Raw genomic sequence first — 18,546 nt, 5'->3', positions numbered from 1 at the left:
GCAGGTGACATGTAGGGAGTGATATGGAGCTAGGGAGGCCTCTCCCTGTGGCTATGGGTCTAACCCAGAAATGATGAGGCAGGTTTTAGACACATGGGGGACCCTGAGAGGTAGTTCCTTGGCACAGCCTACCTGGAAAAGGATCTGTAGCACCCCGTGAAGAATGCACAGCCGCCGTCCGAGGAACAGAAAGAAAGGCACGAGGAGCTCCAGGAAGTGGTTGCTGAGTGTCTCAAAGCGATGGAACCACCACGGTGACCTGTGCAGGTAGTAGGCCATCGGATTGGGCACTGGCTGAGTCTGTGGGGATAAAAGTGGGCTTAGAATTTCCAGCCTTGACTGCCTGGGGGGGCGGGGTACGACCCTGGCTATGATGAAACCTTCTGCTCTCCAGCTCTGTGTATGTACAACTGGCCCAGCCTCTCCAGGCTGGGAGACTTCTGTGAACAGGCTATTTTTGAAGCAAGAGCAAGTTTCTAGTTCTGTTTTAAACCTTCAGTCTCTATAGGCAAAAGTGTAAACTGTAGCTGAAGGAGACATCTTTAAACACTTGTGAACAGATGAAGAATCTAAAGATACAAGAACCCACAGAACTGTGGGTGGCTGCTGCCTGGGACTCATGGCTCCCTGAGTTGACAGTGGCCCACCCTCCACACTCATGGTCCACCTCTCCTGTCCAATGCTGGGCTCCATGGGCCCTGGGGTGCTTTTGCCCTCTGCATGGATCTCCAGCAGATCCATGCAGGCTTGTGGCATAGGACATGGGCTTGAGCATAGGGAAACTGGAGTCAGGGGACAGGGGTCGCAATAGCAGTGGCCCTGAACAAATAGGAGCAAACGTGAAGGAGGCAGAGAAGGCTAGAACGATGTCCGGACTTTGTAGAGCTTCGTACTTGCTGCTTCCTAGACACAGTCCCCTTGGGATTTCACTTTGGCTATGGGGCACTTAAGGAACCCACTTATCAACTCACCCCATTGACACAGGTGTGGAGCCCCTGCCAGAACACCTCCCTTCAAGCCCCGGGCTCCTGTGTGCCCTGCTCCCCCCCAAACAGAGATCCTGCTACTTGAACCATCCATGTGATCACAAGAAAAATAAACAGCTTAGTAGGACAGGACAGAAGCCAAGCTTTTCATTTAGCAATGCTTCAGGCCACCCTCCACCTAGCTCTGTGGGGGGGCACCACCTCCCCCTTTTTAACTGTTTGCCAACAGAATAAACAACCAGTAGATGCAAAGTGTCCCAGTAGCCCTGTGCCAAGAGACAGAGGTCATTGCAAGATTTCTGTCTGTCAGTCCCAACCTTCTCCTCAAAACACTCTTGGCTTGTTGCCACCACTCTGGGCTGCATTTGCAGCCCTTGTTGCTGTCCCCTGTTGAGCAGATTCTGGGACTCAGTGTCGAACTCCACATCCGCTGGCCTTGAAGATTGGAGACTCCATCTGTAGAGGAGCTGTCAAATGGATGGAGCGGTACAGCAGTTCACCTAGCACTGGATGGTGTCCCAGCCTCCGGGCCCTTGACACTCCCAGATGTCCCAGCAGGGTGGGAAAGCAGAGGATGGAGGGAGGATGAACATGGCCAGAAGCACATTGGTAAAGGAGTAAGAACTGGGGACGACATCGCCTCAGCTTGGTATGGAATAGCATCTGCACAGACAGTGTTTCTGATCCGTACAATGTCCATCAGCTTGCAGTACAATGTACTGCAATGAGAGAAACTTGGGCCGTGACCTTGCCTCACCAAGGGATCTACCCAAGATCAGTGAGGCAGTTGCTCTGGGAGGGGACTAGAAACTGGGCTCCATCGGGAAAAGCCCCCACCCCAGTCCCATGGGCTTTCCTGTGCCAGATAAAAGTTAAGAGTACTAATGCAGAAGGCAGTGTTTGTGAGCAGTGAATACTGGCCTTCCTGGCAAGGTGGGTCACACGATTTTCCAAATGCTGCACCTCTGCTGAAGGTATCGTGGGGGAGCACAGCCTTCCTTGACCTGTGGCCAGGTCTGACTGTCCAGCAGGGTCTGTTATGTGAACTCATGGTACAGGCCCTAGGTGACAAGCAGCCTCTGTGCTCACCGTGCCAAGGGACAAGGCTCATTTCTGTTTCCATGGAAGCTGCGGAGTAGGTAAGTGTGGCTGTGGCGGGGGGGGGGGGGGGGGGGGGGGGGGGGGGGGGGGGTAGCATCGAACCCCATAAAGCACAGAGAGCACGGAGAGCTCCCGACATGGCAGACTGCTGAGGCCCAGCATGATGGCTCTTTAGATAGCAGTGACGAAGTGTCTCCACAGGCCAGACCTTGGGCCACAGTTTACAAATATCTATCATACGTAAGAAAAACACAAGGAAGCACAGAGGGTGGCGATGCTTAGTTGAGGCTCTGAGGAGTGGCCCATCTTGGGGAGACACAGGTCTGGGCTGTTCTCAAACTGGTCCCTGATGAGAGTGGTCAAAGAACAGAAAAGTCTGCTCCTCTCCCTGGAGACAGAAGATCACATGCTTGGAGATGACCGTGAAGGGAGCACCCTGAGGACAAATTTCTTCTCTCTCTCTCTTTCTCTCTCTCTCTCCTTCTCTCTCTTCCTTTTTTTTTTTCTTTTCTTTTCCTTTTTCAATACAAGGTTTCTCTGTGTAGCCCTGGTTGTCCTGGAACTCACTCTGTAGATCAGGCTGGCCTTGAACCACCAGCCTCTGTCTTTGGAGTGCTGGGATTAAAGGCATACACCATTACCATCCAGCTGAGAATTAAATTTCTTTCCTTTCCTTTTCTTTTTTCTTTCCTTTTTTTGTTTTTTGTTTTTATTTTGTTTTGTTTTGTTTTTCGAGTCAGGGTTCCTCTGTATAGCACTGACTGTCCTGGAACTCACTCTATAGACCAGGCTGGCCTTGAACTCAGAAATCTGCCTGCCTCTGCCTCCCAAGTGCTGGGATTAAAGGCGTGCGCCACCACTGCCCAGCAGAAAATTAAATTTCTTAATTATGCCACATGTTGACTCAATCACTGAAGACTCTGTCCTGCTGTAGCCCTTACCACTGCCAGTCCCTGCCATCTGTGGACCAGCCCCACCTGGAGCTCGGAGGAAGGTAGCGCATATATATGCACAAGGCAGGTCCAGACCTCAGGCTCCAGGCTGTTATGTGGTGAGTCGCCGCTCATACACCAGAATACTGCTTACCACTGGGGCATGACAGTGCCAAGCTCCTCCTTGGAATGACTCACAGTGACAGTGAGGTCTTAGCACAAACAAGGCCACCGTGTTCTAGGAACAGCAGACCAGCGGCCTAGGGATCATGGTAATTAGCTTTTGGAGACTCAGAGCCAACACGGTGGTCACCTTGGGCTGTGGCCTTTCAGTGCTGAGCACCGGCTACTTCCCACATGCCAGGTGACTGGAGGTCAAGAGAAGGAGATCTGCTCACATAAGGAGAGCCACTCAGATAGCCAAAGCACTGTGAGCCAGAGGAGGCAGTGTGTTTCCTCTGTGGTGCAGATTACCACAGAGGGTGGCTACCACAGGCCCCCACTAGATGTGCACCCAATGGATCATCTGTTCCCTCGAATCACGCCCCAGCTAGGACACAGGACTGGTCTCCATCAAAAGAACACAGGCAAGGGATTTCTTATGAAGCTAGGTTCACAAGAACGGTCCCTCCATGAGGAAGGACATTCCACTGTGAGAAAAGCCACCTCCGTAGAAGGAAGACCACAGTACTCTGAAGAAGGTCATCTTACTGTGAGGAAGGTGAGGAAGGCTACCCTATTCTGAGGAATGTCATTTCCGTGTAACAGGGGTCTCCCTGCTGTAAGGAAGGTCACTTCCATATGAGGAAGATCACTGCTGTGAGGGAGATCATGTTGCCATGTGAACACCCACATGTTGCAGCACCGACATTCTGAGGGGAAGTGGAGACCCTGGCATACTGCACTGGCCTCCCCTGATGTGTGGGTGGCCCTGCCTTACGGGAGTGTGAAATAGAACCTCGCAGGACCTGGAACACACATTCCAGAACCCTTGAAGCCTGACATGGGAAAAAGAAAGATCCCTTCAAATTCAAATTCAAAAGCTTATGTGACTGTAGCAGGTTTACAATCCTTCTGTTGGCCTTACGCAAAGAGCGTATGCATTTAAAAAGCCATTAGTCTAAAAGCTAGCAATACTGGGGCTGTGGCTTTCCCTCCTGTGTTTTGTTTTCATGTGAATTGAGACTAACACATTTAAAATATTGTCAGCTCAAGCTTTGGATTCAAACGTATGAAGGTATAATTCTGAGGCATCAGCAACTGAGGGGAGCGGCAGGGCACAGGGGAGAAGGCTATTTCCTTGCTGTTGCCCGAGGCAGGGCTGGTATAACCCACTTCAGGATGTTCTGTGTGCCCGAGGCAGGGCTGGTATAACCCACTTCAGGATGTTCTGTGTGATTCCCATGGAAACTGCAAAGCGATAGAGAAATCACACAAAAGGTAACAGGGAAGGAACTTACATTTACACCATTAAAAAAGCACTTGGCAGGTTTATCAGCAGAAAAAAGGTGAAGAGGAAAAGGGTGTGTATATGAAGACAACAGGGGAAGCCAAGATGAAGGCAAACAAGAAAAAAATTAAAAGGAAGCAAAGCACTAGTGACCCAAGGGACAACTTTAGGCAGTGTAACATACATGTAACATACATGCAACACACGTGTAACACACATGTAACACACGTGTAACCTGAGCCCCAGAAGATGGTGCATACGAAACATTCAAATGTTGATGAAACCCACAAACCCATAGATACAAGAAATTCAGCAGACCTAAAGCATAAGAAACAGGAAGAAAATGACGCCACCCCAATCAGATGGGTCAAGATTCATGTAAATGGAAAAGAAATGGAATGAAGATGTGTTAGAGAAGCAGAGGAGGACTCCTCCTGGGGAATGACACAAGTGAGGAGACGGAACATCCTTAGGGCACGAGCCAGTCAGCCCAATGGTCTCAACTAAAGGGGAAATAGACATTTCAGGCCACACGCTCAGAGGTTCCACCTCTACAAGCTGCACCAAGAGAAGGTGAAGGAAGCTTCGAGGCAGAAAGCATGGGAGTCTGCAAGTCTACTGTGGAGCACAGGGCTGCTTTCTGCTTTAACTATCTTTACAAGTTAGTTTAGCCTGTGTGTGTGTGTGTGTGTGTGTGTGTGTGTGTGTGTGCATGTGTGCACATCACAGTGCACATGTGAAGGGTGAGGGCAACTTTCTGGAGTCAGTTCTCTCCTACCACTGTGTGTTTGGGGGATTAAACTCCGGGTGCTAGGCCGGCTTGGCGGGTGCTTCTGACTCGCTGAGACATCTCCCTGGCCCTTTAAAAGATGTGAACTTCAAATAACATCCAGTTTACGATGTATAAAAGCAATCAGTGTGACAACAGCTGAGGGCGTTGGGAGAATACTGTTGGCAAGCTCCCTCGGAAGGTTTAAATTCGTATCACTGGAAAGTGAACCAAAGTGGTCACTCATGATTATGTCTTATACACGCACACACACACAGGCATAGGCACACATGCACACGTGTGCACGCACACACGTACACAGTATAAATCTTAAAATGGCCATAGAAACAAAATAACAAAGAGTGACAGGAAGTTTTAGCTAATGAGCCAAACAATGACTAAGTAACGAAATGAACAGAGTTAGCTAGTTACAGCTAGTGAAGGAGGAAAAAATAAAAGCCACAAAATAATCAATGAATCCACAAAAAAGTCAGGAAAAATATGGAAAAAGGGATAAAAGATAGATGGTGGGAAGAGAAACCAGACAGCGAGATGACAGATGGAGACATGTCTGTCTCAGAGAGCACAGCTGGAGCCAGCGGAGGACTCCGTCAGACTGGGCAAGTAAATTAGACCCAGTGACACACTGCTCACGAGAAGTGACTTCAAGTGTGAGGACATCTTCAGGCTAAGAGGTAAGGATGCAGCAAGCAGCTCCCCAAAGGCACCTGTCACCATGGCACAGAGAGCGAGGGAGAGAGCAGGAGGGGAGAGGGGGCTGCATGGCGCCCAAGAGGACAGCAGCACAGCCATTTATGCCCCGAACACAGCTCCAACCACAAAGCAAAGGGGACAGAACTACAAATCCGTGTAGACATCCAGTTCTAACTGAAGATTTCAATCTCTCTCTCTCCTCCTCCCTCCCTCCCTCTCTCCCTCTCTGCATACGTGCATATATATTTGATAAAGCCGACAGACAGAATAAGGGAGAGCGCAGAGAATTTGAGAAGCACTACCAACCACCGTCAACCTTGTTGACCTCTGCCTCGTACACGGCACAGACTCTTTGGTGTTCCATAGGAATGCCCCACCCCCTTAGGATGAACCAAGTCCTGGACCACAAAACAGATTTTTGAAAAACAAGTTTTAAGAGACTCGAAGCATGCAAAGCATTCTCTCTGACAATAAAGGAGTTACATGAGACACCAGTAAGAGAAAGGTTTCTGGGAAATTCTCACATATTTTGAAATGGAATTACATACTCACTTGGCTTCTCGCTCCAGTGTGCATTATGTCACCTAATTCCCAGAGTTACCTGGGATAGTGTGCCACCAAACTAAGTCAAGGGCCACAGAGTCAGAGGGGCAGTCTGTGCGTTTCTGCCCTCACCTCTACTGTGGCAACAATGGCCTCAAGACCTGATCTCTGCTTGCCTTGCCTCTGATGAGGATGGAAATCACCACAGAAGCTGACCTGGAGATGCAAGCGCACCACCCCCGGCCTGGCATTTATCCTTTCTAGTGACGTGAGGCACAGGCCCACAACACATATAAAGCCATTTCTCCCTACAAATCAAGGAAGCTGCTGGTGGACAGCCAGGCTGCTGGATACAACAGTCACCACTTCTATAAAGCTGACGTTTACAGCTTTCCTGGGGAACATTCAACCTTGGTACAAATTATTCCCAGATCGGTGGGCCCCTAAATCGCAGGGCACTCAGTGACCCTTTTCCAATTACAGCCCAAGACAGCTGGTAGTGTGTGTCTCCCAGTTGCAATTAGAAGCAGGATCTGCTGGCTGGAGGCCCACATTGGGTGGGTTCTGGGTGCAGGAGGGAGAAAGATGGTACTGCACTTCGTGATGTTGAGTTTGTGGGAGCAGCTCCAGCCATGGGCCCACACATGGGTGTCTGTATGAACTCCAAGGGATGGGTGAGGGATACTGGTCTTTATTGGATCATGAGACCCTGCTGAGCCAGGCCAGCCATGTATTGAAGAGCTAGGGAGTTCTTGCCAGGCATGGTAGTATACACCGTTAATCCCAGCTTAACGTGGGAAGGCAGAGGTAGGCATATCTCTGAGTTTGAGGCCAGCCTGGTCTACATGGGTACAGCCAGGACTACATAGAGACCTTGTCTCAAAAACAAAACAAAAAGAGAATGAGTTCTTGTAGCATTGGGAGGACAAGCCACCTTGGTGCTCAGGAAGGAGCCTGGCATGACGTGGGATGCCACAAGCCTGAAGCTTTGGCCTGTAAGGCTCTATCCCAGGAGAATAATCAGCTTGACGCCCATGCGGCTACTCATAGAACCTGGGAGGCATCCAGGCCAGAGGGTGCTGGCTTACAATCACCAACCCCAACTACAAGGCCTTTCTGGGCTTTGGGTGAGAACAAAGAGAAGCGGGAGCGGCAGCTGGTGAGGCTGAGAGGCAAGTGTCTCCGCCATGCTCTGTGCCTGAGGCTATGCCAAGATGGTCAGACAGGGACTCGTGCCATGTGTATTCACCTCATCTCACACATGGCAGCTCCAGGAACAACCACAGGGGCTTTGCACTGTGGCATGGGGTCTTGCACCAGGGATGTCAGGTGGCATGGATCTATGGATGGCTCCCTGTGGCATAAGCATCTCAGCATGTTGCTTTCTGAACTTTTGGAAACATAAGCTTGTTTAAAAGGATGGCAGAAAAGACTTGGGCCTTCATGTGTCCACATGGCTTTGCCAGGTTACAGGCTGCTCTATGGGGTGAGAGCCCTGAAAATCATATTGGCAACTGACTTCCCAGAGTCTTTGAGAATACTTGCCTTGAACTGAAAGACCAAGAGAGATAACAAGGTGACAAGAGGCCTCTGCAGGGAGGTAGCGGCCAGGGCAGAGATCTCCTGCCCCACAACCCCTACACTGTTCAGGTTAAGAGGAAACAGATGCAACAGGGGAAGAAACAGCTCAGTTAACTATGCGTTCCTAGATCCCCCTGGCCAGCCTCATCTGACAGAGCACTCCCCATTTCTCAGTTCCTTCTGAGCAGCAGGCTGCCTGGGAGGCAGGGCTGTGGAGGCAGGTGTGTGGTCAGCAAGAGTATTCTGTGTGAGAGGAAGCACCCTCAGGCCCTCCTTCCCAGGGCGCACTCCTCCCAACACCTGCTGAGGGACTGGCAGATGGCATTTTCAGGCTGGGCTGCCCCAGCTCCCAGTGTGTGGGGGGAGTATCTGAGACACATGCCCACCCCCAAGTGCTTGGCACCCTCAGGAGTTAGTGCTATCCTCGCTGCAACCTGGGGACATCGTTCCCATCTTTAGAGATAGGAAACCTACACAGGAAATGAAACCTCCTACACTGAAGAGACAGAGGAGAGTATAGCAATGCTAAACAGAGCTGTCTGTGGGCATGGGCCACATTCCTCATTAGAGAGAGGAGGGGCAGGAAGAAAGCAGCAGAGCCCAGGTTCTCAGCCCCTGCCTGCAGCAGGCTGTCCACCACCTGCGCCAGGCACACTACCCTAATGTACATATACGTAGGTGTACAAATACATGCATGCCACATATGTAGACATGCAGGGATGTGCATCCACACGCCCATGGGATACTTATGCTGAGCCTGCCAGTTCCTGGGCATAATCATGGCACCGGTGTCGTGCTGACCATGGTAGAGGTGACATCAGCTGCTCCTACCATGGGCTTGACACTCTTAACTTAAAAACAAGTAATACCACACAAAGGCTTCTTTTGTGCATGCCGAGGCTGCGGGGCTTCACCAATAATAGGAGCTGAAAGTGATTTATTTCCCTGGATTAAAGGTCAGCTCGGCAAAGCAACAGTGCAAACTTCTATTACCTCATTCATGTTGCCCTGAGCAAGGCGCAGAAAGGGCGGGCGGGGGGGAGGGGGTCAGCAGGGGAGAGAAAATTAGAGAAGGGGGAGGGAGGCGGAGACAGAGGGGAAGGGAGAGACAGATAAAGAAGAGGGAGAATGAGAAGAGAGGAGAGGAAGAGAGAAAGAGGGGAAGGAGAAAGAAAAAGGAAGAGAGGGCATAAGGGACGGAGAGAGGGAGAGGGGCGGGTATAGTCCTCTGTGGGTGAGTGGGTTCGCAGGCTACAGAACATCTAACAGCTCAGGAACCAAAAGGCACCCATCCTTGCTAAGACTTAGAGTGACGCTTTCTCTACGAGTGACATATCCAGCGCCAGGAGGTGTCAAGTCTGAATGTGAGGAATGAAAGCACTGGCTGTTGAGGCTTTGGATCCATTCACTGGTCAGAGGCAAACACACAAATGTGACACACTCCCTGCTCTCTATGGTCACCAGACACCTGAGTGTGGTACACAGTTGCTATGGGTGATCTATATTTGTCTCCATCAGCGAATGCTGCAGGCCACGGCATCTCACAGCATTCTCTGGATGCTGCGCACAGTGGACTGTGACTGTCATGGTGTGGGCAAAGACGGGAGCTTCTTGGCAGATGGTACTCCAGCAGAGGACATGTTGGGGGAGGCTGCTCATGTGGCTATATGACATCAACACAGGGCTGAGCACCTGGCCTGTGCAATGGTGATGAGTGGTCACATGAGGCATGATTGAGGGGAACACTACAGTAAGCAGTATGGCTCAGGAACCCACTGGTCTCTTCCAGGCCACATAATACAGGCCCTGTGAAGTCACATGGTATATAGTCCTGCCTCCAGGGTTGGGTGTCTGATATCATGCAGAAGACCATGTGGAGAATCACATGGGTGGTGTGGCTGCTAGTGGGTTGGGCTTGGAGCTAGGGCATGATATGGATATGGAAAGAACACAAGATCGTCAGCTTCAGGCCTTTCAACCTTTCCATGGCATATGAGCGACAGATGCTCAGCAGAAACCATCCCCTGGGAGTTTCCTGGGCTGGCCACGCATGATCCTCTCTCAAGTTGTGAACTACAGCACATGGTCAGCTGTAACTCAGGGACCACTGGCGTTCTTCAATATGCTGTGCTACATGGATGGTTGCTTCCTACAGCCATAGCCAAGGAGCATCTATACTTGGCCTGCCTTTGTCCAGACTCTGGGCACACAGCTCTTGGTAGGGTGGCAGTGGGAGCTGTAGCCTGTTTTCCATAGTAAGTCCATGCTGAGGATGCCACTCGTGGAGTAAGGTTGGTCAGAGATGCTGGGCATGAACGTTCTGCTTACCAGACCCCAGGGCCAGTGCTGAGGCTGGCCACGGTCATGCCCACATGGTGAATCACTACAATTCAGATCAGGATAACCAAGCTTCAGGACTAATGTTGGGGAGCCAGAGAGACCACATATCTTTCTTTGGCCTATTGTGAAATGTATACTTCACAATAAACAGAATCTCAACAAAATGTTGCCCGAGTTCTGGTCTATGTGTCATTTGTCTGAACATGGCTGTGGGACATAGCCAAACTGCACAGACAGTGTGGATCACAGGATACCTGTATCTCTGGATGCTGTTCAGTCGAGACTGTGGTCTCTCAGAGCCCAAGGGCCACAGTTTTACCCATCCACAGCGTTGATTCCACAAGCCCTGACCTGGAGTCAGCCTGCCCCACAAGCACAGCTGCATCCCTCTGCCTGCCCATGTCCCTGCAGGGCTGAGATGGAGGACCTGACCCTGACAACCAGGGCTTCCCTCTCCAGCCTGCACTGCTGCCTGTGACCTGTGTCACCAAAAACGCAGGTACAGATACCCACATGGACAGTCATCACAAATGATGTAGGACCTAACCAGAAAGCTGGCCTCCTGTTCGGCTGGATGCCAGCTGTGGAGCCTGAGGAGACATGGCTCTGAGACAGGCACTGTGTGGTGGCTCACTGAGGAGAGAACACTGCATCCTGTGCTGAGGGCCTTCTCCTCACTACCCCTTTCCATCCCAGCCCAGGCCAGTTGGGTCTGGCTTTGTCCCAAGGCCAGTCATGCCCAGCTCTGGCCTTGGTGCCAGTTGCCCCTTCCTTGATGCTGGGGCCAGAACAGGCACCCTCTTCTCGTACACCGTGACGTGTGTAGGCCAATCCTTACCCAGGAAGAGCTGGATTTTGGGTAATTTCCACCATCTCTAGGCTGGCTAATGGCACATCCTGTCCACTGACTAGACTTGAGCAGAAATCCAGCATAGTGTCAACTTGGCCCATGAGATGAGGGACTGCCTTCAACTGCCTGGCCCACAGGCTCAGGAACCTTCACAGTTGACCTTCCCGCTGGGTCAGAGTGCAGCAGTGGCCATGGGCTTCTGTGGATGGGATGGGATCCCTGCCTCACATGTACTTGGCCAGGCCCTTGGGAGGGGAACAGGGATCCTCCCATGCTTCAGAGCTCTTGAGTGGGCCTGGGCTTACAGTGAGATGCGGGATGCGGGATGTGTGGGTAAAAGCACAGGCTCCAGTGTGTGGCTGTCCTGCAGAACAAGCCTCACATGGCTTTGTGTCAAGGAGACATTGGTCCATCAGTTCCATGAACTCTGCATCCAGGTAGCTCCTAGACTTGCCAGTGCTAATCTGCAGGTGGACTGTGTCCATAGCACTGACACCCACCATGCTACATGAGTGTGGGGCCATCTTGGGAAGATGTTGCTGCCTGAGGATCAGGGGCAGCCCAGGCTTCACTGCCTAGGTCTCTTAAGCCCGGTCCTCTGTGCCGTGGCCTACATATGTAAATAGTTCATTGCATACAGCCAGCTACTCATTCTAATGGCTGCTCTCCTGTCAGTGTAAGGTGGAAACCCCACCACAGAAAGGAGGAGACTTGTGGGGTCCCTGGTTAAGTAGAGACAGGATGTCTGGGATAGATGAGGATGATGGGGACTCTCAAGACTTTAAAAAGTAAAGTCTAGACATCCTGGCTAACCACAGCATACAGTGCATCCCTCCAGCTGCCTGAAGCAATAAGCACACCAGAGGTGCAGCTGCATGGGATAGTGTCTTCGGTGGCCAAAGGATTTAAGAGTCTAGAGTCAGCTTGACATGTGACAAAGGTTGAGCCTGGTACCCACAGCTCTCGATGGAGAGAGGCAGTGACTAACTCCTCTTCTCCAGCAGTGGGCAGTGTGAGTTGGGGAGGGAGAGGGAGGGAGTGCCAGATACATGAAGGTCTTGTGGCCCCCCTGGCTTGGGATGTGGGGCAGATGGACATTACCACAATGTCACATGCCCTTCGATTAACTGCAGAGTGAAGCTGTCCCTGCCTTCATCCCCAGCACAAGCACATGAGCTCCTGGGAAGGGCAAGCCCGTTCTGAGGAGTGGAGACTTGAGCCAAGGGAACATGTTGCTCTAGTGCTTAAGACAACTAACTGTCTTTGGGAGTACAAACACAGCAGGAGGTGTGGAGTAGCCTCATCGTGCACCTTCAGGGGAGACACAGCTCGAGCTGCTGCGGCTCCTAGGAGAGGGCCTGGGCCCTGGCCTAGAGGGAGACCTGGACAGAAAAGGGAACCAGGTAACCAGAGCCACTGGCCTAGCAGTAGGGAGATGCTCTATAAGTCACCTGGTGAGCTGCCCCTGCCACCGAGAAAGGGTGAATGGAGGGACCTCTGAGTGCAGCGGGCTGATGCTTCAGCCACAGCCAGGTCTGTGCTCACCTCATAGTGGAAGTCCATGCAGGTCAGATCCAGCCAGCACTTGTCCCCACGGACCTTGATGAGGCCCTGCAGAGGCAAGAGGAGGACAGCGTCAGTCATGGGCTGGCAGCTGGGATACAAGGGCCTCAAACAGGATTTGCTTCTAGGAATGAAAAGTGATCCATCCCCAGAGTGTTTTTAGGCTATCACTAAGCTGCACCCATAGGCTGTTCTGTGCTTTCTTGAAAGCCATTTTTGAGGGAGCCAGGAAGATAACTCACTTAGTAAGTACCTGCTGGACAAGCTCAAGGACTTGAATTCATTGCTCAGAGTCCACGGAAAGAGTTGGCCAGTGGTGGTGCACACGCATAATCCCAGCGGTGGGCTGGAGACAGACACATGCCGGCCGGCTGGCCAGCCACTCTAGCCTATTTGGTGAGCTTTAAGCCAATGAGGGATCCTGTCTGAAAGGAGGATGGTGGCATTCCCAGGGATGACACTTGTGGTTGTCCTAGGACCTCCACATGCATGAATGTTTGTACAATCTCTCTCTCTCACACACACAGATGGAAAAAAAAAAGTGCTTATAGTATAAACATTAGGGTGTGAAATGGGTAATGCCAACCCTGAGTGGCAGAGACAGGAGGACCTTGGAAGCTCACTGCTTAGCTAGCTAATCAATCAGCTCCAGGATCAGTAAGAGATGGTGTCTCAAAAAAAAAAAAAAAAAAAAAAAAAAAAAAAAAAAAAAAAAAAAAAAAAAAAAAAAAGAAAAAGAAAAAGAAAAAAGAAAAGGAAAAAAGGTGTAGTGTGATAGAAAACATCCCACATCAATCAGCATGTATGAGCACCCCACCCCCCATGCACCTGTACACATACTGCACACAAATAACACAGAGCTGTTACAATAATGCACTTGTATCTTTAATGAAAGAACCGAACCCAAAGGTACAGATCTCACACTGTGGATACCAGGACACCACACCAGCAAGGGAAGACTTGTGAGCTGTACCTCAAAAGGTTCAAAAGCCTTAGTGGGGAATGAAAATGTGCTTCCACACACGTGACTGTACTTGTCCATGAGCCGTGCTGATGGGAAGCCCAAGCTCAGGTTGCCAGGGTCCTTGTGAGCAGAATGTACTCAGTGCTGAGGATGCTGGGCACTGGAGAAAGAAGTCTACTAAGGAGCTTTTGTGAGTCAGATGAGACCTTAGGCAGAGCAGCTGAGAGGTGGGAGAAGCACCCAGCAGTTGGTCCCCATGGCTCTGCCTCAGCCACCTCCATATACTGCCTACAGGTAGCATTGGGTCTGTCCACCTTCTCTCAGGGAAGCCATGGTCAGGTGGTTTGCTTGTAAGTCAGAAACAACTATCCCTGAAAGAACTAAAATCTTAACTTGAGATGCAGAGATTCAACTCCAAGGTCAATTATTTCTACACTAGTGAAAGAGAAGGTAAGGAGACAGCCTCAGAGGGAATAACCCAGCCTTCTGAGGTGGTGGTACCTGTAGCTACAACTGTCCCAGGAAAGTTCCTCTGACTCTATCCACTGTTACCTATCCATCTGCCAGCCATACATTTATACACAGCCCATCCACCTGCCTACTACACATTTACATACAACTAATTCTCCACCACCATCCATCAACTACCTATCCATCCCTCTATCTAACACATCTACTAATCATCCACTGTTCATCCCTCATCCATTCACTTATCTGTCATCCATCTACCCACCCACCCATTTATCAATCCATCTGTCTACTTACCCATTTACCCATCCATCCATCCATCCATCCATCCATCCATCCATCCATCCCATCCATCTATCATCGATTCATCCATCACATCCAGCCATCTATCAATCCATCTATCACATCTACCCATCACATCTGTCTATCACATCCATCCATCTACCATACCCATCCATTACATCCATCCATCCATGCATGCATGCATGCATCCATCCATCTATCCCTCCTATCCATCTAACCCATCCATCCATCCATCCATCCATCCATCCATCCATCCATCCATCCATCCATCATATACACACACCATTCACCCAATCACCTACCCATCAGCCACCTACCCAACATCCACCTTCAATCCTTCAATCTACCACATGCTTGCAGACCTGGGCTGAGTGCCCATGAGGTCTGGGTGGGCACATCCTAGTGCAGGAGGGAGGAGAGGCAAGCCCATCAGAGATGCAGAGAAGACCAAAGGAGGTTTTTTGTTTGTTTGTTTTTCGAGACAGGGTTTCTCTGTGTAGCCCTGGCTGTCCTGGAACTCACTCTGTAGACCAGGCTGGCCTCGAACTCAGAAATCCACCTGCCTCTGCCTCCCAAGTGCTGGGATTAAAGGTGTGTGCCACCACCACCTGACTAAAGGGGGTCTTAAGTAGCTATGATGAAGTGGCACAGGTAAGTGACAAACAACACAAATGCATTTCTCAGCCTGGGGATGGAAATCCAAAGTGAAGGAGCTGGCATGGTTGGTTCTATCAAGGATCCATTTCTGAACTGGAGACACCTAGCCTCCTGAGATAGCCTCACAGGGCGGACAGATAGTGAAGGGTGTCTCTGGGGAGCCTTCCATCAGGGCACTCAGCATTCATAATGGTGCCCTCCATAGATCAGGAGCTATGAGCCCCTGCTCACATCAATTCACTCACAATCAGGATTTGAGCTTGCAAGGGATTGGGGTGACAGACACAGCCTGGGGGAGAGGTAGTGCTGGCTGGTTTTATGTCAATTTGACACAAGCTAGCAGCATTTTGAAAGAGGCAACCTCAACTGAGAAAATTCCTTCACAAGATTGGCTGTGGGCAAGGCTGTGGTACATTTTCTTGGCTGATGATTGGTGTGTCCAGATCACTGTGGGTGGTACCACCCCCCTGGGCTGGTGGTCCTGAAGAGCAAGCCAGCAAGTAGCACTCCTCTGCAGTCTCTGCACCAATTTCTACAGCCAGGTTCCTGTCCTGATGACTTTGTGCTATGACTTTTCTTAGTGATGGACTATGATATTCAAGTGTAAGCTGAAATAAACCCTTTCCTCCTCAAATTGCTTTTGGTCAAGGTGTTTTACCCCAGAAATCGAAACCCTAACTAAGACAGTGATATCCCTGAAGAGGTCAGGGGCTGCCCTGGAAGGGACAGGAGAGTGGCTTGCCCATGCTGGATGTGGGTGGGAGGTTTGCTAAGGACTCACGTCTGGAACAGAGAAGAAGGTGGGAGGTCAACATGGGGAGCCAGAAGTCGCACAGAGCCTAGACCATGTCATTGGTGGAAAGTGAGGTTCACTACAGACAGCAGGCTGTATTGATTACGGCACAGTAGGCTGCTCAGAAAGCCCATGATCCATGGTGAGGCCACAAAAAAGGGTCACCAGACCTCTTTATAAAGTTGGGACAGGTGTCCACCAGCTGAATGGGTTCATCTAGGCCTCCTGGCCACCACTCTAACAAAAGCCAGCACACTGAAATCATGCTCTCAAATTAGGAGGATGTGAGGCACTGAGGACCTCCACAGGGCCTGGTGGCATGTAAATTGCCTGTTCGGTCCTCTGGCTGCAATGGGATCAATAATGGCTTCTGCGGCGGTTCAAGCAAGGTAACCTGGGCAGTGTGGGTTTGCGTGGGAAGCTGAGCCCAGGAGACAGGCTAAGTGATCTGATATGAAAGCCAAAAGGAGCTGTGGACAGATACAGATGCTGTCCTGAGACCCCATAAGAACAGTGTTCAAATGTAGCCACTGACACCCGGGAGACAGGGCCAAGTGATCACGAGGGCATTGGGGCTACACGAACTTTGCCAGCGCCTATGGGAACACGTGAATACTCACACCAGGGCCACGCGTGACACGTGTGACACTACCTAATGGGTACCTGCTTGTGAAAGCTTGTTTTAGATGGAGCACTCTCTCTCAGAAGCAATGTCTCCAGGGTGTCGCAAATCCCACAGGGCTCCCAGCAATCCTGACACCACAGGGAGCAGTGAGCACCGAAGGGAGCTGAACTGTGCTCTGCCTCCTGGGAGCACTCTATTTAAAGACTAGAAGGATGAGTTACTCAGACAACCAAGCTACCTCTTGGGAAACAAAAACACTCAAATTGTAAGCCCTGGAGATGGAGTCCCGTGGAATTCCGGTCCTGCATGGCCCTGGTCACCTGAAGATGGTGCTGCTGGGAAGGTCTGCTGGTCCAGTGCCTGAACACTCCCAGCTCTGCAAAGCTCTTCTCTGTGTGCCCACAGAGTGGGGAAGTGAATAGCATCATCAGGACTAACCCTGATGGCCATGAGCTGCACAGTGCCCTGTACCCCTCAGAACCCGAGACAGGAGGACTCTTTGGAGATTCACACCAGGAAAAGAAGAAAAAAACAAAATAATTAAAATGTCACTCAAATTCAGAGCTGAGATGAGACACTTAGGAACCTGAAGCATTCTTAGGGAGCGGAGGGCGTTGGAGCTCCTCCCAGCCACTCGCTCCTGCTGCAGATGTCAGACTTCCCACGGGTCTTTCTTTCAGAGTGTCAGAGGAACAAAGCCTTCTTTGAGCCTTTTTTCAGCCCAAAATTAATTTAGGGGGAAAAAAATGGCACAGACGGGCCTTGGCATGCCAGACCTAAAGGGAGCCGAGTGACCTTCAGTCTCCTACGACCCTCTTGCTCTACAGCCTGGGAAGGAGAACATCATGATGCTGGAATGTTCCAGGCTGATGGAAGATACCTTGGGCTCACAGTGAGTGGGTTCGAGTGGGTTCCTATCCAGCAGCTCCTGAATGCAATTCTGCATCTTAAAAAACTCCCAACTGGCAACGGAAACCATATCAGAAAAGCCATGCCATAACCCTGCTGCTTTGTATGCCCTCTGGCTTGATGTAAGCCGCCTGTGGCCTGAAAGGATCTGAGGTCCCTTTGTACCCCCTCAGGGGCTTTTTGGGGTCTAGAGCTATGCTGGCATATGCACGAATGGTATCAGGTGGGGCTGTTTCTTTCTTGCCAGAGCAGAATTCCTGATGGGAATGCCCACGAGCTCTGCAAGCTGTCGGGGGTACATGTCACACGTTAGTGTTGGAGCGACTGCTACCCATGCTGTCATAAGCCCCCGTCTTATGCAAGTAAGGCTCTACAGCTTCCCAAGCAGAGGGCATAGCTCACAGCCCCCCAATCCTTGTGGAGTGGGCCAGTGGTACTCACAGACACAGCATGTTATGGGTGAGCTCCAGGCTGCAGCCCTCTCCTGGCTCAGCTCTACCAACACATGAAGTGCTACTACGAGGAGGTGGCACTGCCCTGAAGGACCAGCTCAGTGTGGGAAGCCTTTTGTGGCACCGAGAGTATGGTCAGTGTGGGGAACTCTAATGAAGGTGTCCTGGGCTCTGTACTTCGAGGACAAAGCTTTTCACTTGCAAACACTGCTCAGCATGCCCTGGGGTGATTTGGAGTCAGAGGGACCTGGGGCACGATGACCACCCAGTACTTCCAGGCTGGAAAGGAATGCCCACAAGTATTAGGGAAGGTCCATCTGTTTACCCAAGAACTGAGAAAATGCAGCCTCCCGGCCAACAGCCACATGCTAACAGGTTGCCTGTGCATGTGTGTGGGGGGGAAAGATATGGCAGATGGGCCTGGCACAGTCCCTAGATGGTGGAGACAGGTGTGCTAAAAAGCTTCGGTTTAGCAAAGCTCAGAGCAGCACAGAGCTAAGCAGAGTCTGGGATTTTACATTTTGAGAATGTTCATCTAAGATCTGG

General features: G+C 50.9%; 1 protein-coding gene across 3 annotated transcripts in view; it reads right to left on the bottom strand.

Annotated features, from left to right (window-relative positions):
- The window catches only part of Lmf1 (lipase maturation factor 1), an 80,132-nt gene that overhangs the window by 15,860 nt on the left and 45,726 nt on the right, over window positions 1-18,546 (bottom strand). For all 3 annotated transcript variants that reach the window (XM_031350662.1, XM_031350663.1, XM_031350664.1), the window contains 2 exons: window positions 12,812-12,877; window positions 133-300 (listed from right to left, as the gene is read on the bottom strand). In XM_031350662.1, the coding sequence (XP_031206522.1) occupies window positions 133-300; window positions 12,812-12,877 (234 nt within the window). The remainder of the gene's footprint in view (window positions 1-132; window positions 301-12,811; window positions 12,878-18,546) is intronic.

Source organism: Mastomys coucha, unplaced genomic scaffold (assembly GCF_008632895.1).
Source record: "Mastomys coucha isolate ucsf_1 unplaced genomic scaffold, UCSF_Mcou_1 pScaffold5, whole genome shotgun sequence".
Classification (NCBI taxonomy): domain Eukaryota; kingdom Metazoa; phylum Chordata; class Mammalia; order Rodentia; family Muridae; genus Mastomys; species Mastomys coucha.
Note: the sequence above shows the minus strand (reverse complement) of the source record. Positions and strands in the feature narration are given on the sequence as shown.